This window comes from Ochotona curzoniae, unplaced genomic scaffold (genome assembly GCF_017591425.1).
Source record: "Ochotona curzoniae isolate NIBS_2020 unplaced genomic scaffold, NIBS_Ocur_1.0 contig_4792, whole genome shotgun sequence".
Lineage (NCBI taxonomy): Eukaryota > Metazoa > Chordata > Mammalia > Lagomorpha > Ochotonidae > Ochotona > Ochotona curzoniae.
The window spans coordinates 2,386,359-2,406,574 of NW_024466389.1; the positions used below are offsets into that span (position 1 = coordinate 2,386,359).

The following is a 20,216-nucleotide window of genomic DNA, read 5'->3' on the forward strand; positions in this document are numbered from 1 at the left end:
AGCCACAGTGGAACTGGAACTTGGCCATTCCGCTCACCTGCTGTGAGCAAAGCAAGATTCATGACCAAGCCCAAAGTTACGGGCACCAAAGCACATCTCCCATTGCCAGTGGAAGGAGTGCTGCAGCCCCATGACCAAGGTCACGGCCTCAAAGAGAGGAAGGACTGAGACAGGAATGCAGTCCAGCGTAGAACCCAAGGGATTCTGAGCGTGTGTGGAAGCAGATGCCGTGTGCCTGGTGTCCTGAGGAGGAGAGCTACAGCCCGCTGACAATCAGGGAAGGCTTCCTGCAGGTGGCGGCCCAAGGGCTCTGAGCTGTTGGACCTCACAGGCCGGGCAGGATTCAGCACAAAGGAACATTCCAGTATCTGCCAAACCTACAACATGGAGGTGTGGACAGAAGACAGCCAGTGTCCACTCCACAGATGGGGTTTCAAGGGCATGGCCGGGCATCGAGCAGGGCATAAGAGTCAGCCGGGGAAGGCCTTGGGTGCCAGTGAAGGAGCCTGGTAGACTGAGAAGGGCAGTGGGGCGCCAGACAGCAGGTCAGGAGGCGGGGAGCAGGGCTGGGTTACAGGAAGTGTTGGAGGAGGACCCACGAGGTGGGGCTAGGCTGAGAAAAATGTGGCGGAGGCCGTGCCAGGCAGAGAGGAGGTGCCCAGGGGATGGAGACCCCTCTGGCCTCTGCAGCTAGAGCGCCACGTTCCTGTCCCCAGCCCCCATGAAAACCACTGTGGTCTGTTTGTTCCCTGCCAGACAGGCAGCCTGACCTCCACCCAAAGTCCCAGCTGCACAGTGGCTCCTTTGGCTGGGACGTGGTCCCATGCCGAGGCCCCTTGAGCCTCCTGTGTGGCACAGAGTGCCTCGGGGGTCAGAACCTGAGGGCCAGCGCCCAGCACTTAGCCGTGAAGAGGATCGCCTGTGCCGCTGCCCAGAGGGAGTGGCCCTGGAGTAGCCAAACTTGTAGAATCTCCTACAGAGGTACTGGCAGACCCTAAGGGCCTCTCCTGCACAGACCCCAGCATCTCTGCTGTGGGTGGCGGCCACACATGCCAGGTCCCGCCTGAAACAACTTGGCCTTGGAGAGGGTAGAAACTAAGGGGCTGTGTGACCCCCTGTGGCAGGAAGGGGCGGTGAGGATGCCAGAGGCTGTCGGGGTTCAGGACCCCCCGCCACTGCCAGGCTGCACCCCAAGTCTGCGTGCCAGGAGGCAGCCGTGCCAGGCTGCGCCACGGCAGTGCTCTGCCCAGGCTTTTAGGGGAAGCAACGTTCGTGAATAATTCAGCTTCGTTCACGGAGATGAAAACGCCCTAATAGAACTAATGGACTTGCTGCCTCCGAAGCCGACCCTTATGGGACTCGCCTCATTCACCAATTGCTTCAGCCGCTGCACAGCGACACCGCCTAATGAAAACGCCACCGCGCTGAGCCGCCCCGCACCTCCGATCCCAGCAAGCTCGCCAGAGGCCTCCGGAGCGGGCGGCGCCCACCCAGGCAGGTGAGTGGCCCTTCAACAGAGACGCAGCCCCCCTCTCAAGACCTCGACCCACGGAAGGGACGAGATTGGGGGCACCGCAGGCTGATCCGAAGCTGGGGCCCCAAGCCTTGGAGCAAGCTGGCCCGGGACAAGCATGGAGCAAGCAGGCTGGGTGGCCACCGGGCTTCTTGCACTTGAACCCTCGAGACACCCAGATCCAGTTCCTAGGCCCGTCTGCCTCAACCGTGTGGAACCCGGGGGCTGTGGGGCCCCCGTGGAGTCAGACCAGCGTTTGCACGAGCTGTGGGCAGGGCAGCAGGGCTGCTGCTGGGGAGCACATGCCCGCAGAGCAGAGGGTGCTTGTCTGGGCCTCGGGGCGCTGGGAGGTTTGGCATCGCAAGCTGCTACGCCCTGGGTGCCTCGCAGGAGCTGTGGCTGGGCTGCAGCAACCCCGCTTCCTCTCCACATTTCCACTTCCAGGAACTGGGGCTGACCCCGGGGTGTCTGGATGCGAGGGTGGGGTGCACGCAGGATGCCCTGCAGGCTCGTCGCAGCAGCTCTGGGGGCTCCGGGCAAACGGGCACCAAGTTGGACGCTTCAGGTGAAGGCCCGGGGGCGGGTGGGTGGCGATTTTAATTCCTGCTGACTTAAGGAGGTCAGCGTCTGGCTGTCCTGCTCCTGTCACTGTGCTTGTTCACGTCAGTGTCCACCCCCACCCCCCACCCCGGGGCCCTGGCCGACAAGAATAGACCAGCAAACCACAGGCAGGCACCAGACAGGACTGGGAGGTGCCAGGTAACCACAGTGACCTGCCACGGAGAGGACCGCGTCACAGCTAACAGAGCCTCACCCTGGAAAGCCACTGGGCCGTGTCGACCATGGCCGGGATTCCCTGTGCTGGAGAAGTGGGTGGGCACCAAGGCAGGGCCTCTCAGCTGAAAGCCGCGTCCCTTTATCCAAGCCCCCTCTCCCTTTTGGCTGGAATCAATTTCAGAAAGGTGCAGGACATAGCCCCAGCCAACAGGGGGCAGTCAAGAGCAGCCCTACCTCACCCTGTCCACCAACCTGGCCCCTGGGCTGCCCCCCACCTCCCCGCACACTCTGTTTTTTCCTAGAGCTGGACTGCCACGCCTGCCCCCTCCCCGCTTCTCTGCCCATGCTTTGTCCCCAGCCCTGCCCTGTACCAGGGACACCCTCAAAGCCAAGGGTCCCAGGGCTGTAAGGAAAGGTCGCCAGCCCTCGGGGACACCTCCTGCTGTCCCCCGCCTGTCGTGGGAGCAATGACTGGTGACATTCCTGTTGTCAGCACACAGCACCAGGCCCCCTCAGAGGCCCCTGAGCATGTCTCCCCGCAGGGCATCCGTAACTGGGGACGTAGTTCCCTCCTCACTGCGCCCTAGAGCTGCTCCCGATGGGTGCCCCCTTGGCTGGCGTCCAGTCCTGGCCAAACTTGACCAGGGTGTCTGCTGGGTGGTGCCATGAGTGGTGAGAGCCAGGGCTGCCCCGTGTCCAGGGCCCTGGCTTTGCATCAGCTGCCATCCAGAGCCCAGTGAGAGCTGAGCAGCTGTCTGCAGGCAGTGCTTTGAAAGCTAATGGTATTGAGCGAAGCCCGGCCGAGCCTGGAGAGCACCAAGCCCGTCCCGCACCGGGCCCTGACTTCAGGGAAGAGCCTGTAGCTGCAGCCTGCCCCCCTGATCGCCCCCTCTGAACACAGCCCCAGGACGATCAGCATGGTCTCTGCTTGGCCACCTCAGATGCAGCCACCTTGTGCCTCCCCACGTGCCCCAGAGAGGGGCAGCTGGTGCTGCCGCCCGAGGTCCCCTGTGCTGCCCCGTGTGCCCCAGAGAGGAGGGGAGCTGGTGCTGCCCCCAGGATCTCCCCGCCACAGACCTCACCCCAGTCGCAGCCTCTGTGGCAGCCCTTAACTGCGTATCCCAGAGAGGGCTCCCCACACCCCCACCTGCTGAAGGGTCTGTTGGGCTCTGCCCTGATGAGCCTGAGGCAAACTCAAGTCCAGTGTGGGAGCCATGCCCCCACCCCCGTCCCTGGCAGCACAGCCTGCAGAGTTGGGGAGCCAGCCCCATGCCTGCTAGGAGTCCCAGGGACAACCCCAGGCTGGCCCCTGCCCCCCAGCATGAAGCTGAACGAAGTCTGCCCATCAGGGAAAGGCAGGGGTGCAGAGCCCTGAGGATCAGAGAGGGAACCCCAATTCCATTCCTGCTGGCTTGGGCAAAAGACCTCATGGGACAGTAGGACTACCGAGGCCATGTCTGTGAGCAAGGCCAGAGTTGGGGGCTAAGCCGCCGCCCCAGGATGAGGAAGTGTTGGTGGTCCAGCCATCCTCAGCATGGCCGCTGTACCCGCCCGCCACAGCTCCCTGTCCCTTCCGTGCCCACCCACCTCTCCAATCGTACGTCCGTTCACTCAGCAGCCTTCTCCAGGCACCTGCTCTGAGCCCCATGCTGGGTGGGGACAGAGCACATCCCAGTGAAAGATCCTGAGACTGGCAGGGAAAAAGTACCTGCTGACTGGCACCTGGGCCAAGCAGGCTGGCCACCATTCTGGAAGGATCCAGATGCTTACAGGGTTTATCTCAGACTCCAGCCCCTGGAGAAGCCAGACAGGTAACCCTATGGGCCTCGCAGAGCCCCACTCCCACAGCCCCGCATTTCCAGAGCCCCCGGGACCCCTATGACTCCTAGCACCTCGATTCCCTGCACCCCCACTTCTAGAGCCCCCAGGACCCCTATGGCTCCTAGCACCCTGACTCCCACAGCCCCCTGCCCACCCACCCCACAGCCCCCAGTACCTCCCACCCCATAGCAGTGCCAGAGCCCCTGCAGCATCTCTAGTCTGGGTGGCCCCCAGCACCTCCCAGGGGCCAACACAGACCTGTGCCCCCTCCAGCCTGGACAGCCCCCAGCACCCCCATCCTCATGGCCCTCTCCAGCACCCCCTACCTCACAGCCTGCAGCACCCCACCCCCAATTGTTCCCTCGGGCCTGGGAGTGAGGACCGTACTGGTTCCTCACAGCTCCCTGGCTTTTTATTATTTTTTCCCTTCAGTTTTCAAGATTTGCTTATTTTAAAGGCAGAGCTACAAAGGGGGAGTGAGAGGTCGCCCATCCGCTGGGTCACCCCCTGAATGGCCGCGATGGCGGGGGCCAGCCCAGTGCCAAGAGCTGCATGAAAGCCTCCCATGAGGGTGAGAGAGGCCAAGGGCCTGGACCACCTTGCACTGCTTTGCCCAAGCTGTTAGCAAGGAGCTAGATGGGAAGTGGAGCAGCCTGACCCAAATGGGTCCATTGCAGCGCAGCTTAGCCATGCTACTATGCCACCCCATGGATTCTAATGGCTGCTGAGCATGCCAGGGCACCTCACACTGAAGGGACGCGTGGACACTGACTGGTGAGTCCTCTCTTGTTGGGCATTTCCATTGATTTCAATTCCAGAGGGTGCAAGACGGTCAGCCCCTCCCCATTGCTATTAAACTCAGTTCCCCGGGGCCAGCCTCAGCCTGGTCCACTCTGCGCAGTCTCCCCACGGCAAGGACTCTGGGTCAGCATGCGGGCACAGTGGTATGTGAACAGAAAGCCTGCTATGTGGGGAGCATTTCCCTGTATGGGCCAGCTTCCTTGGGGTATGGTGAGGTAACTGGGGTGCGGTGACCCCTGGCAGAATGGCACTGCAGTTTGCTCTGCTGCAGGCGCCCCTCAGGCTGCTTCCCTGGGGACAGCACTCTACCCGGGAGCCACCCCAAGAGGGCACCGTGACACACTCCCCCAGTGTTGGGAGCTCGGGCTGTGCATGCCACTTCTACAATGCTAGGGCGCTAGTCCCTGCAGCAGTGCGGCTTCCCTGCCTGGAATGCAGCTTGGCCTGCTTGTCCCACGGGGACCGGGGCCCCCTCCCCGGGCACGGAGACCCCTCAGTGGCAGCTGCCATTCGCCTTCACCACTGCCTCCCAGCCAGCCTGGGGCAGGACACTGACACTCTCCAACCCACCCCCGCCAGTGTTTCCTGCCCGCACGGTGCCCGGGCCAGCTCCCAGCCCAGGCGGCACTATGTTGTCCATGACGTACAGCGAGAGCCTGCGCAGCGTGAGCAGCAGGTGTCACTCGGACTGGGCCCTGCACCCCGTCCGCCAGGCGGACACACTGGAGCTGCAGCGGCTGCGGGAGGTGCGGGCAGCCGCCCAGGCCCGCAACATGGAGAGCTTCCTCCGCATGCACTGCCTGTCCCTGGATAGCTGCACCGCTCAGCGCACAGGCATGAAGTATCGGTAAGGGCTGGGCAGGGGCTGGGGTGGGCAGGCCAGGCACCTGCAGATGAGGCGAGTGTGGGCATTCAATCCCAGGGACATGCCCGGTGTCTACAGCAAGAGAATGAGGGTGGACCAGTCGGCCTCTCCACGGGCTGGGCCTCGTGCGTTCTCAGTGGAAACGAGTGGGGACACGGAAGGCCTCGGAGCGGGCTGAGCCCGTGGGATGCGGTGCTTCCTCATGCGTTCTCTGGGTTGGTGGCACTGGGCGTTGCCTCGTGAACAGAGCTGCATACGGAGTGTCCTGTGGTTCTCAGTGAGAGGTGTGCGAGTCTCCCCGTTCCTGGGGCCTCAGAGGGCAGGACTGCAGCCCTGAGGACAGCACCTCGGCCAGCCAGCGACCCTAGCACAGGAGCAGGTTGCATTTCTGTCCTAAATCCCTGGAAATACGGCAGGCGTGTGGCTTTCCTTCCAGCGTCTTTTAGGGACGAGCACTTGTCAGAGCCAGAGGGACTCGTCCCCACCCAGTCCCTGTCAGGGGCTAAATGCGACAGAGGAAAACACGGACAGCCCAGGTGCAATGGCTGCTTCCGATGAGAAGTGAGTGATGTTTTAGTGTGAGCATGTGCCACGCACTGCTTACAGTTAGCCTGAAGTCCGGGTAGGTGGGTCTCCTAGGTTTTCTTCAGCAGCTTCAGACAACGGCGGCTTCCATCGGACTCCACCGTTGCCTGGATGGCATTGCAAAAACCAGGGCTGCCCCTAATCACTGTCTGCTGTGAATGTGCGGTTACATTTCAAGGAAGCAAAACATTCTGCCATGAGTCCATTAGATGGCAAGGTTTTTTCAGCATCACCTTCTAAATCCAGCTCTGAGAGAGGGACAAAGGGTCGGCTGGGTTGGCCACAAGCAAAGCCCTAATTCAAGTGGAAATCTCTCAGGAGGGATTTGGTGCATTTTGTTGTTCTTGATGACTTATCTTTGGCAAGTCGCTGGTGCCTTCCATTTATTCCTCAAATATCTATCGAGCATCTGCAAGGCCTCTGGCACCAGGCTAGACCCTGAAGATGCCATGTGGGCAAAACTTACAAGGTCCCACCCTAGGGGTGATGGCATGCTGGCAAGCACAGCATGCACACCCCCGCGGGGGCACCACGCAGCGGCAGCCGACCTGGAACTGTTGCACGACCAGTGTGACGAAGGGCAATTGATGTGAGAGCCGAGTCCTCACCCGTCCAAGGCGGGAGCCTTTGAAAGATGTGGGAAAGAACCTTCCAGACACACCGAGGGCGAGAGGCGGCCAGGCTGCTGGGCTGCCAAGAGAGCATGGGCAGCGAGGACCAGCCCTTGTCCTCTGAGCACCCGCCTGGTGAGGACAGGATTTGGGGTGGAGAGTGCAGTGGGCAGGATCGTGTCCCGCAGTCTCACACCTGCCCCGCGCAGACTCCACACGGGACCTCACTGGACAAAGGGTCTTTATCAACTGATTTCAGTAAGACGAGGCCAGACTGCAGTAAAGTGTCCAGGGCTGGGGCCCTTGTCAGGAAGGCAGGCATTGGCACGGTTGCAGGTTGCCAGCTGTCAGTCAGCTGTCTGTGGATGCCAGCGACCGAGGGTGGGGACTCTTGGGGTGGAGACGCCGTGTCTGAAGTGACCATGCACAGGCTTGTCTCGCCGTTCGTCCCCAAGCTGCCACATATGCCGTCCGTTGCCATGGCCTCTGCGTTGTACCTGCGTCACGGGTCGTCCAGCGAGGGCTTCGAGGAGACAGGAGGATTGCACCGGTTGCATGCAAATAGGCCATTTCATCTTGGGCATGGGAATCTTGGGGTACAGGTTCTTGGAACCAGCCCCCCAGGGATACTGAAGGACCCCCACCCCCTGCAACAGGAGGCTTCCCTGGCGCCAGCAGAAGCTGGGGGATCTGAGTAGGTCCCTCCAGGGGAGTCGGTGGGGCACGGCTCTGATGAGCCTGTAGAACAGAACAGGTGGCCGTCCTGCGTGCCCCCGTGTGCGGACCTAGCAGGGAGTAGAGGGAGGTGTCATCTTTGCCTAGTGTCCCTGCCACCTCTGATCCCCTGCTGGGCCAACAGTGGAGCCCACAGACCTCAGGTTAACACTTCTGGGGGACAGGGGGTTCGGAGGCAGCAGAAGCTGCTCTGCCCCCTGCCTCCCGACCCACTCCCCTCCTCTCACACAGGAAGCCCGGAGGCCGTGGCCTAGGCCCAGGCTGAGCCAGCTACACACCAGCCCTGGACTCAGTCATGCTTCTCCACAGTGCCCCCCTCCACGTCTGCCCCCCAGGCTCTCACAGTGACTGTAGGGCAGCCCCACCGTCACTGCACTCGCCTTAGCTTGCTCACAGGTGCCGGGGGGTACACCACACCATGTCTGCGGGCCACATTTAACCCAAGGCTGACACCAGCTCAAGCTGGAACGTCACCAAGGCTGCCTCGTCTTCCTCCTCTCCCCATGGAATTGCCCCCAGGAGTCAGCAGGGCTGGGATGCCACACTAAGCCACGGGCAGGCGCCTTGTGGGGGAGAAGCACAGGTTCTTGCTTTCTGTGGGGGAGGGGCCTTCCTGCAGAGGTGGCACCCAGTGGTGCCGCTCACCATCACTGTGTAGACAAGAAGCCAGTAGCAAAGGAAGGGAACGGCCAGGCATGTGCTGGGACAAGGGCCCGGACGGTCTGGGAGGGACAGCAAGTGTCGTGGGGGGAACAGCAAGCCGTCGTGGGGGGACAGCAAGCCGTCATGGGGGGACAGCAAGCCGTCGTGGGAGGGACAGCAAGCCGTCGTGGGAGAAACAGCAAGCCATTGTGGGGGGAGGACAGCAAGCCGTTGTGGGGGGACAGCAAGTGTCGTGGGGGGGACAGCAAGCCATCGTGGGGCCTGGGTGGCCGTCACAGTCTCTCGCTGCCCTGGCTTCTCTGGCTTGCCCCTGGGGCTGCTGGGAGAAAAGTCGGAGGCAGCAGAGACCGTGGCACCTGCGGGACTCTAAGAACACACCATGGGCAGCACACACCCTGGGGGCCTTCCTGGAGGCTGGGAGGGTCACCCCAGGAGGCCCTTCAGACCAGGCAGGAACAGCAAACACCGTCTGCATGTTGCTACCACAGCCATGTCAGTGGCTTGGCACACTGACTCACTGGGGCCTCTGAGGACAGGAAGAGAGAGAGGACATGCGTGTCGCAGTTAGCTGGGGCACCTGCAGACAGCAGCTGTGAAGTCGCCCACCTCGCCCTATCCCAGGGCCAGCAGAGCCACGAGCCGCAGGTGCAGGGAGCTCCTGAGGAGGCAGACAGGGTATAGCCAGCTTGCAAGTGACCCACATGCCAGGAAGGGTCACCCGCAGTTTCCCAGGTGCCTCAACCACGCCCCTGTCCACCACCCTGGCCCCTCATCTCTTCAGGCTTCTACAATGCCATGCAACCTCTGACACGCCAGATAAAGCCTGCACCGGCTGCCACTCCTGGGCCACCCGCCATCGCCTCTGCAGGGAGTCCCCTCCGTTCCCTGGCACTGCTGACCTTCCTGCCCTGTTGGAAGATGGACTTGGGTGCCGGCTGTCCCGCTGCACCTGTGTGTGTGGGCTCACCTTGGGGCCTGCGGCCTCACAGCCACACAGCCCTCGCACTCAGACCCTGGAGGGGTCTTTAGCTCTCACTTGTCTGCCGGCCTTCCTCCAGGAAGGCTTCCACCCTGCAGCCCTGAGTTCTTAGAAGCAGCTTCCCTGGGGAAGTCCCCAGCTCTTCAGCCATACACTGTCGGGGAGGCCATGCTCACAGCTCAGAGGGGAGCCAGGCTTTGGGCAGGTGGTGGGGGGACCCAGCCTCTGTCCCCAGCCTTCAGCCTTTTTCTGTGCCCTGTGGCAGGAAGTTCAGGTGGGTGTGCAGCCTGGCATGCCAGCTCCACAATGCCTCCTAGGAACAGCTTCATTTGTCTATTCCTCACTGCCTTGGCACTTGTTAAGTACCAGCCCAAGGGGTCACTGAGCCTGCAGCATGGCTGCCCCTAGAGGGTTCTTGAAGGAGACATCGAGTCAGCAGTCTGTGGCTGTAGACAGTCAATAGTGGTGGGCACCTGGACAGGAGACAGGTGCCTGGGCAGGAGACAGGTGCCTGGGCAGGAGAGGGTGCCTGGGCAGGAGGTGGGCAGGATGCCTGGCAGTGAGGCCCAGGACACCAGAGCACCTGCCAGCACAGGCATTGGAAGACCGCAGCTCGCTGAGCCCAGGGAGCAGGCAGCCCCACAGTCCTGCCCCTTCCTGCAGTGGGCCTTGTCTGCTGTCCCCTGGACCCCGCGCAGCACGCTGAAGGCGGAGGGGCTGGCGTGCATTTCCTAGGTGTGCAGGGCTGCATGCTGCAGCCTGTTTCGGCTGCAAGAAGTTGCGTGCAGGGTGTTCAGAGGTCAGTGCTGGGCAGAGCCGGCATGGTCAGCTACCTGGGGGCCTGCATGGCCCTGGGTGCATCCCTTGTCCTGCCCTGTGTGTGCGGGCTCCTCACAGCCCTCCCCAAGGCTCCCCGAAGGACAGGGCACCTATCTGCACACCCGGAGCTCCAGGAACAGGGTCAGGGCAGGGATCCTTCTGGCCCAAATGGAAAATGGGAACCTTCCAGAACCTTCTTTCAGACAGCAGGCCGCAAAAAGCCAGGGCTAGAAAGCCTGTGGGACAGAGACCTTTCTCGTCTGGTGACCTGAGTGGCCTCCGTGGGACAAGGGCCCCTGTGGGGTGCACACCAGTGACCCATGGGCACGTGTGGCTGTGTGCATTCCACTCTCACCTGCGGGCATGCCCGGGGAGCACCAGCCCCTCCACCCTGTTCTGCTATGTTCTACCTGTCATTTTATCTGAAACATCGAGTGCTCTTGGTTAAAATCTGAGCTGTATTTGATGTTCATTAGCGAATGTATAGTCCATGATTTAAAAAAGAAGAAAAAATGGAAAATGCAGACAAGTCAAGCCAGCTGGAAGGCTTGCCGGTGTGCCCTGCTCCACTCCCGCCTGCATGTGGCTCTCGGAAGCTTCTCTGCAACAGTGTGGTGTGAGAGCAAGAGCTCAGGGTGCTGCTTGGCACAGAGACAACATTCCTAGCCTCTGGCCCGGGACCTTTGGGTTGGAAGATGCTCAGCCTCCCGCACAGCCAGAGCACGTCCCACCCAACGGTGATGGCCGAAAATGCCTCCATACGTTCCCTGGTCCCCTGGCAGCAAAACTACTCAGGTGGAGGTCAGGGTTGTGACACGCTGGGCCCAGCCGCCACCAGCAACACCAGCGTTCCATATTGGAGCACTGAGCAGGACCTGGGCTGCTCCCCTTCCAATCCGGCTCCCTGCTAGCGGCAGTGAAGGGTCCCTGCCACCCACATGAGAGACGGGAATGAAATCCCTTTTATGAGATTGGTTTGTTTTTTTTTTTAAAGATTTATTTTTATTATTTTTTTATTGGAAAGGCGGATATACAGAGAGGAGAGACAGAGAGGAAGATCTTCCATCCGATGATTCACTCCCCAAGTGAGCGCAATGGCCTATGCAATGCTGATCCGAAGCCAGGAGCCTCTTCCGGGTCTCCCACGCGGGTGCAGGGTCCCAAAGCCTTGGGCCGTCCTCGACTGCTTTCCCAGGCCACAGGCAGGGAGCTGGAAGGGAAGCGGGGCTGCCGGGATAGAACCGGCGCCCATATGGGATCCCGGGCGTGCAAGGCGAGGACCTTAACCACTGAGCCACCACGCCGGGCCTGAGATTGGTTTATTTTTATTTGAAAGAGTTAAAACACAGAGAGGAGAGACAAAGGGATCTTCTGGAGGGAGTGGTGGCTTGTGTTGAGGAGGAACTGGTTTCTCAGGGCACACGCACCTGCCATCATGTGACCCAGAGGTCAAAGGCAGAGATACAGAAGGAGTGCTTGAATGCAGCAGGTGCGAGGGCCTAGAGCTCTTTAAAGTGCACGTTTCTGCTTGCTGGTAACATCTCTATTGTGATATAACACACACACAGTGCAATCCACTCATTCAATGCGGGTAAGTCACTGCTTTATTGTATTCACAGAGTTGTGCAAGAATCAGCACAGTCAACTTGAAAATGTTGTCTTCACTCCCCAAAAATGAAGCTTTGACCTGTTGGCCCCCAGGCCAGCCCAGCCACCGTCCATCTCACTGCCTTGTGAATTTACCTGTTGACAGTGTCCCTTGTAGTTGGGGCTGTAGAATGTTAATCTTGAGCCACTGACTCCCTGGCTGAGCGTGAGGGTTTGAGGTTCACCCCTGCCTTAGCAGGTGTCGGCTTGTCATTCCTTCTCACAGCGGTTTTTTTGCCCACCTGTTGATTGTTATTAGACCTGTTTGCTGTTCTTTGGTGGTGTGCATAGCACTGCTATGGACATTTGTGTTTTAAGGCTTTGTGTGGGCATATGTTTTTCGGGTTCTCTGGGTGCAGAATGTGGTTGTGTGGTGAGTGGCCGACTTACATAGTGGTGACTCATGACTTGCGAATTTTGCTCAACTCTGCTGCTTAAACACAAACTCTCAGACTGCAGAGACCCCAACCTGGGCTGAGACCTGGTGATTCCCAGACCACAGAGAGATGTACACGCGAGAGTCAAGTGGGAATTTCAGCATCTCACTAGGCCAGCATGCGTCTCCTGGGATGCCCTTGTTCCAAATCCAGCCTCCAGGACCTAGCCCAGAGCTGCCGACTGCACAGGTGTGAGTGAGGCCAGGACTGCGTGACTGTCTCCCCTGGGTCCTCATCAGATGCTGAGCAGCTAGCACTATGGGGTGAGTCCTGTGAGGCAGGTGCCAGGGGCACAGTCGGTCTCACCTGCCATTTGAGCACATAGATGTGGTATGTGAACTGCCTTGGGTGATGAGGAGCGGAAGAGGGGCAAGTTCAGCCCCTGTTTATGCTGCATAAACAGCCCCCCTGGGTGGGCATGGGGAAGAGTGAGGCAGACTCACTTGCTACCTTGGCCTTTCCAGCAGAGAGTAGCCTGTGGCCTTCAAGTCCTGGCCTCAACCCCAGTGAGGGGCTCAGCTAACACAGCGGACACCCTAGTAGGCTGCCCTACCCCCTCATCTCCTCTGCTCCCCAGGGGCTTGGCAAGGGCCCAAGTCTGCCCAAGCAGGAGCCCTGCCAGCTCCATCCTGTGGATTAAGTGCTCAGCTGATAGGAGGAAGGCAGCTGGGCCTGCAGGTGGTCCTGAGAGAACCCCTCCACTGGCCTCTGTCAGTCATGTCCCTGGCCTGTTAGAACATCCTTTGCTAAAGCACCCACTGTGCCCTCCCAGACCGGTGTTCCCAGTCAGGCCTGTGCCCGGGGAGAGGACAGGGTAAGGCCGGCAGACCCAGGGGTCTTAGCTTTGGCTTTTGCCAACTCCATGTGGCAAGGCTCTTTCTGGGTGCACTCAGCACTCCCCAGAGGCAGGCTTCCCTGGGCCCGAGGGCTGCACTGCCAGTGCGGGGTCTGCCTCCCCTCCAGGTCCCGGCTCTGAGCCCTGCGGGGCGGCTGCCGAGCCTGCCTGCTCAGAGCTGGGAGGTGTGGAGAGACAAGCAGCTGTCCACCGCGAGCAGCTCAAGCAGCTCTGGGTGACTACGTCCAGGTCCTTGCACGGGGGTGGGAGCAGAGCATCCTATGGGCCAGAGCCTGGAGGGGCAGGCAGGCAGCAGAAGGCCAAGCTGGCCCCTCCTGTTGCTATGGAAGGTGGGGGTAGGTGAACGGACCTTCACTCGCTCGCTCATTCATCTGGAAAGTTGTGAGCATCTGCCAGGAGGGCTGCAGCTCTGTCCCTTTGTCCCTCCGGACTCGGCTTTCCTTCCACGGCCGTCCAGGTCACAGCCTGCAAGGCAGCTCTATGGACATGGCCTTTGCTCGCTCAGCCTTTGCTCCAGGGAGCCAGGTCGTCGGGCGAGCCCAGCTGGCATGCTGCTGCAGCAACACTTACCCAGGGCCTTGGCTGGTGGTCCTGCCCGGGGCAGCTGGCCTCAGGGGATCGGCAGGGCAGCGGGGAGCGCGTCCTGCGTCATTAATAATGAATCGCCAGCCGCTGGCACCTCACCGCCTGTGTCTCTCACCAGCCACCTCCCTGAATGTGGGTGTAAGTAGGGGGTGGTGGGCGGGAGTCTGGCTTTTCAGGAGACTGGTGGGGGTGGTGGGCAGCCAGCAGCAGGCGCTGGAGGCAGCCCCCTCCTCCTGCCCACCCAGGCAGGCACGCCTTGCTCGTTGCTGGAACAGCGCAGCCCCGCAAGCTCTGGGCCAGACTCGAGTGGAGAGATGGCCCCTCCCTCCCCTCTGCCAAGGTCTCCTCCAGCCCCACTCTGGAAATCCGATGCCCTTCGCTCCATCACTCGCTTGCTGGCTCGCTCGCTGGCTCGGCAGCGGCAGTGCCAGCTTCCTCTTCCTGGCCATTGCCCTCGAGAGCCTCAGGCCTGCAGGAACTCCTCGCATTCTGGGGACAGTCCTGTCCCAGGCACAGAGGGACCTCCAAGGGGGTGGCTGGCTCCTGAGTCCCAGCGGAGCTGACACTCCGACATGCAGGTGTCCTTCGTGTGCTCCGAGCATAGCCTCAAGGGCCGGAACCCCGAGGAACGGCTGGGCCGGCCGGCAGCCAGCAGCCCCAGCCTGGGCACCCGCAGCCGCTTCCGCGCTGTGGCCATGGTGGCCCGGAGCCTGGGACAGCTGTCGGTGCAGAGCATCCCGAGTGCGGGCGAGCCCGGTGCAAAGCAGCCCGGGATGAAGCATAGGTAGGAGGGGCAGCAGGCTTGGGTGGGGGCGGCCAGGAGGGGCTGCGGTCTGCGCGTGGTGGTGTGTGAAGAAAGTGGAGGCTGGGTCGGCCCCATCCCTGCGTGCTATGGGGGGCGGGGGGGACGGCACGCCGCGGCCCCTCGGCCTCCTGCTGCTGCCTTCCAGCGGTTGCAGACCGTCCTTCCTGGCATCGGCAGTATCTCTGTCCCTGGGGATCACCAAGCACACAGGCCACAGCAGCTGCCCCTGTTGGCCTCCTGCACTAGTGGCCAGGTCGCCCCAACAGTGTCTTACATTCGCAGGTGACCGGGTGAATCAGGAGTTAGACCGTGTCCCCCTTCCTGCCCGTCCACACTCTGACAGCCAGGCCACCCCAAGGCTCCCCTGCCTCTCGGCACCGGTGGTCTTGCCTCTGTCAAGGGGTGCCTGCCCCAGGCCCAGGCAGAAGAGGGAGGGTCCCAGCTGCGCACAGAGGCCCCTCCCTCAGGGCAGGGTGGTGGGGCAGGAGCTGAGGCCTGCCTGCTGTTCCTATCACCCGGGTTGTGTGGGGACAGAACCCTGGCTCCAAGACAGGGGGAGGGACAGTTTTGCTTTCCAGGGCTCCGAGAGTGGCGGCATTGTGGGTGTTCAGGGTGTAGCCCTCCGCAGGGCCCGTGTCAGGCAGACCCACGTGACCAAGCCTGGGAGCCCCTCAGGACAAGTTCCCAGAGCCAGCACCTGCGTCCACACGCTCCTGGCCAGTCTGTGTCATCAGCGACCCCGCAGGGTACACTGCTCGTGTCCCCGTCCTGAGTGCAGTGAGGGCCGTCCAGCAGGGAGGTCCCTCTCCAGGCTCCGAGGGGTCCGTGGGAGCAGCAGAGCGAGTGTCCATTTTCTGTTGGCCTCTTACCTGCGGCCACACCTCCTCGGGTCCCAGGGTCATCAAAGGCATGAATGCAAGGGACAGCATGGAGAGACAGCGGCGCTCCCGGGCTGTGCATATCCACAGCTGTGTGTGTGCTCACACGGACACACATGTGCACGGGGGCAAAGGGGAGGGTCAAGGCAGAGAGGGGCAGCGGGCCTGCAGTGCGGGGACCTGGGTGTGAAGCCCCACCAGGGAACTCCCTGCGGCCAAGACTCTGCTGCAGAGGGAAGTTTACACCCCTCTAAGATGGCAGAGCAGCTGAAGGCAGAACTGGGAGCCAAGCTGGGGCCCACCAGCCACCCTCACCAACCCCCTCCCCAAGCAGCAGGGGGCAGCAGGACCACACTGGCCCTTGCCCCACCAGCTGCGTGTGCTCCCGGCACTACTGGCTGGTGAAGCCACACATGCTGGAGGGGGTCCTAACGGCCCGGGACTGTCACGATGGTGAGCCTGTTAGGCAGGAGGCTGCTGGGAAAGTGTCCCCAGTTCTGGACATTTCTCTTACAGATGTGTTTATTCATTGAAAAAGCAGAGTGACACAGAGAGAGCGAGGGATCTTTGATTTCACTGTTTTGCTACTTAAATGGCCACAACGGGTCTAGGCCAAAGCAGGTCCTGGAGCTGTACCTGGGTGTCCCACAGGAGGGGCAGGGCCCCAGCGCCCAGGCCATCTTAGGCTGCCTTCCCAGGCATAGTAGCAGCAGATTGGATCAGAAGTGGAGCGGCCAGGACTTGAACCAACACTCATGGGATGCCAGCGACAGGCGGTGGCCTGCGCGCCACGACGCCAGCCCTCACAGGTCAAACGTTAGTCCTCATTCCAGACAGCTGGGAGAGAAAAGGCCGCTGAATGTGATGTGTGCATCGAGGGCCTTCCCGGGCCAAGGTTAGGTCTGTGGGTGTCCCTCAGCCAGCTGTGCAGAGCGCAGGGAGACACGAGGGGGGGACACGAGGCTGGATCATGTGGACTGACCGTGTGCAGGCTGACGCTTCGGCCAGCTGCCTCGTCTGCACAGGGTTTAATGAGGAAAGGGGGCCGTGCGGGAAGCGGTTTTCCTGCCGGCGGCCCCCGTCCAGACCAGGCTGTGCTGTCGACCGTGCTTGGCTAGCTGCAGCCTGGAGGCACCCTGTCCCTTCTCATTGCTTCTGCCGAGGCCTGGAAGCACAGAGCCAATACCATTACTTGCACAGGGAACTGAGCCGAGTGGGGTAGTTGTGGCGTCACACAGCGCCCTAGATCTGTGGTCGCTGGCAGAGGCCCCTGTGGTGACCGGGAGCCTGCATCCCTGCCACACCCTAGAGGAAGATAGAGCCCACCCAAGGGAGCTAGACCCCACCCAAGGGAGACGTCCCTGTCCCTCCGGGCACTTGGACCTGGATCAGATAGCAGTCAGAGTGGCCTCACCAGCTCTCCCCAGGCTGGCTGCCAAGGATCGTCCCTGCTCCCCAGTCACAGCCACACCCCACACCTGCCTGGCCTCACCTTTCTGCCGTGGGCACTGACCACGCAGTGTACCCTAGCGTTAAGGCATACCTTCAGGAGGGGGTGCCCACAGCTGAGCTTTGCCCTACTCGGTCACGTCACTGGAGCATTCTGCAGGAGGGCAGTGCTGGCCTCCCTTTGAAGCACCTAAGCCAGGTGCCCGAGGCAGGGAGTGGGGCATCCCTCCAGCGAAGCCGTGCGTTTGTCAGCGTGTCACCGGGGCCCTTGCGCCCGAGGTGGTCAGAGTTGGCCTCCCACCCCATCATGGCCATGGTACCATTTCTCCCCAGTTCCTGCACAGCTGTCAGACCTGGTGCCACTGGCCACTGTTGCTGCAACAACAGACAGCCTGGTGCCGTCCTCCATAAACACAGGCTTCTGTGGGCCGGAGGGCACAGCTCAGCAAGTTCACTGCCTTACCTGCGAGAGCAAGGGGCTGTCAGCCTCTGCATGCCACGGCAAGTTGAAGCCACAGTCTTGTGAGGGTAGCCAGACTCGAGATGGGGCTCAAGCTTCCATTCAACCCGCTCTGGTCCTAGGCAAGACCCCTCCCTCCGCCTCGGTTAAAGAAAATCCCAGCATGGGCCAGGGCAGGGCTAGGGCAGCATGCCAGGTCAGGAGCTTCCTCCAGGCCGCGACCTCAGGGAAGTGGGGGCCTCCAGGAGGGGCAGCAGACCCCAAAGGGGAGCAAGAATGCAGCAGGGGACAAGCCCACTGCTTTTCAGATGGCCATGTGCAGGACTGCAAGCCCCTACAGGGGGACGTCTGTCACTCCCCTCTGGGGCCGACAAGCAGAGGCCGCTCTCCAAAGGTCCCTGTGCCTGTTAGAGCCCCAAGATGCCTGGATGGGGAGGGGGGAGGGGGGCCTGGCATTGGAAACTCACACGAGCCTGGGTCTATTTGTTTTTTCAGAAATCTGGGCAAGTCCGGCCTGCGAGTGTCCTGCCTGGGGCTTGGTGAGTGGGGAGTCCCCTGGGTCAGCTGCAGAAGCAGGAGCTGTCCTCCTCAAGAGCCCAGAGTTCAGGGGCCAGGCTGCATGAGTGGGGCCGAGCGAAGTGCCAGGCCTGTTGCACACACAGCCTCCCTGACTGCACACCCCGCAAAACCATGGGGCTGCTGGCCCCAGGGTGTGGGGAAGATGGCGGCCATGGCTGGGCTCAGCCCCTCAGAGCCATCACCAAAGACCACAGGACTCCGAGCAGGTGCAGGCTGTGGTCAGACGTGGTGCTCTGCACCCCCATGGATGCACAATCCTGCCACCCCAGCAGCGCCCCCTCCTAACCCTCCCTGCAAGACCATGCAGCCGGTCTCCGGCCAGGGTCCTCTTTTCCACTGCCAGGGGCAGCAGCAGCCTCAGCTCCAGAGGGCCTGCCAGGGAGACAAGTCCGCAGATGTCCGCTCCCCCACCTCTGGGAGGTCTCCCACGGTGGGACAAGGGGAGGAATCCAGCAGGTTCTCTAACTTATCTGGGCCCCTGTGTCTCCTTCCAGGGACATGGGTGACGTTTGGCGGCCAGGTCACTGATGAGGTAAGACAGTCCCCCAGCACGTGGCCCCTGGCCAGCGCATGCGGTGAGGTCCCCTGTGTGAACCATGCTCCAGGGACCTCACCATTCACCAGGAGAATTCAGGGAGCGCAGAGTTGCCGAGGGTAAAGCCCCAGAGTGCAGACCCAGTCTGCCCTTGGGCGAGGGTCCGCCACGGTCAGTTAGAGCTGGCAGGCCAAGCAGGTTGATGTTCCTGCCAAGCTGTGTGCCGCTCACCTTCGGACACTGTGTGAGTTCTGAACGTCAGTAACGTGTGTCCCCTGGGGCTTCTGCCGCTGCCGTCGGGGAGCAGAGGCGAACTCTGAGAAGTACCATCCACATGCTGGAGGCCCCGGGTCTCTGGGAAGTCGAGGGGCAGCACGGCCAGGTGGGTGCCCAGTGCTGGAGGAGGGGCAGCACGGTCAGGTGGGTACCCAGTGCTGGAGGAGGGGCAGCACGGCCAGGTGGGTGCCCAGTCCTGGACAAGGGGCAGCACAGCCAGATGGGTGCCCAGTCCTGGACGAGGGCAGCACCGGCCAGGTGGGTGCCCAGTGCTGGAGGAGGGGCAGCATGGCCAGGTGGGTGTCCAGTGCTGGAGAAGGGGCAGCACAGCCAGGTGGGTGCCCAGTCCTGGACGAGGGCAGCACTGGCCAGGTGGGTACCCAGTGCTGGACGAGGGGCAGCATGGCCAGATGGGTGCCCAGTGCTGGAGGAGGGGCAGCACGGGCCAGGTGGGTGCCCAGTACTGGACGAGGGTGACCAGGGAAGGACAGCAGCCATCACTGGGGGAGCCCGGGCACCTGCCTGGGAAGGGGGTTCCCCCTGCTGGGAGGGCCACACGTGCACACAAGCGTGCCTTGTCAGCCGTGGCTGCTCACCACACTGCCACCAGAATCTAGACACGAGGTTGTGCTGTAGGGTTCTGCTCCGATGACGGTAACACTTAGAGAGCCGGAAAAGCACCTCAGGAAGTTCAGGGAAATGCACAAAAAAGCTCATTTTCTCTTGAAATCTGTGCAGAACTTTTCTGTGCTCTCCGGGTGAAGAAGTTTCTAAGGGGAAGGCACTGCCTTCCATTGGCCACGCCAGTTTGATCAGAACTTGGGGTCCCACGGGCCTGACTCAGTCTCACTCTCCCTTGGTGTGTGGTTGCTCCAGCAGCAGGTGGGAGGGCTCTGTGGAGGCTGTGACCTCGCACTCGCGGCAGCAGCCACACAGCCAGGGGCGTCCCCAGGGAAGGCAGAGGAACTGGGCGATTCGGCCACCAGCAGCCCCAGCTGGCCGCAAACTCACGAGCCATCAGGGACGCTGTGACACGAGGAGGACACGGGCGGTCACGTGCAGAGGACAAGCCAGCAGGACACAGGCAGTGACAGTGAAAGTCGGAGCTCTGAAGGCTTGGGGCGGGTCACAGTGACCCAGGAAGGAGCAAGGCGAGGTTTTGTATCAAATCCTACAGTTGGTGTTGAAATGCAGTCCCCTACAGCCAGGCCGAAGGGCACACCCACCGCAGGTCGGGTAAAGAGTGCACGGGGCTCCCTGCCATGGTCAGCCTCCTGGTCACATGGCATCAGCAAGCAAGCAGGCAGAGCCCTCCCTGGGCTGCTGCCTTCCCAGGCCTGATAGCAGGGAGCTGGCTAGCAAGTGCAGTAGCCGGGACTTTGGCCAGGCCTGGGTGGGGGCCTCGGCTGGGAGCCCCTCCCTGAGCTCCCCCACTGCCCCCAGGGTCGGTCAGCATCCGCTGGAGACAGCAAGGGATGCTGGGACAGGCACACAGTTACCTGCCATCTTAACCACCGGGCAGACACCTGCTCCCTGCCTT

The 20,216-nt window shown here is 61.7% G+C and overlaps 1 protein-coding gene across 5 annotated transcripts in view; it reads left to right on the top strand.

The window, feature by feature from the left end:
- Positions 1-20,216, top strand: part of KCNAB2 (potassium voltage-gated channel subfamily A regulatory beta subunit 2) — a 69,234-nt gene that overhangs the window by 30,169 nt on the left and 18,849 nt on the right. For 2 of the 5 annotated variants that reach the window (XM_040987819.1, XM_040987821.1), the window contains exons 1-3: positions 13,898-14,478; positions 17,782-17,825; positions 18,360-18,397. In XM_040987819.1, the coding sequence (XP_040843753.1) occupies positions 14,267-14,478; positions 17,782-17,825; positions 18,360-18,397 (294 nt within the window). In that variant the 5' untranslated portion in view covers positions 13,898-14,266. Of the gene's footprint in view, positions 1-5,512; positions 5,760-13,897; positions 14,479-17,781; positions 17,826-18,359; positions 18,398-20,216 lie in introns of those variants that run through there. The other 3 variants (XM_040987820.1, XM_040987822.1, XM_040987818.1) reach the window with 2 other exon arrangements.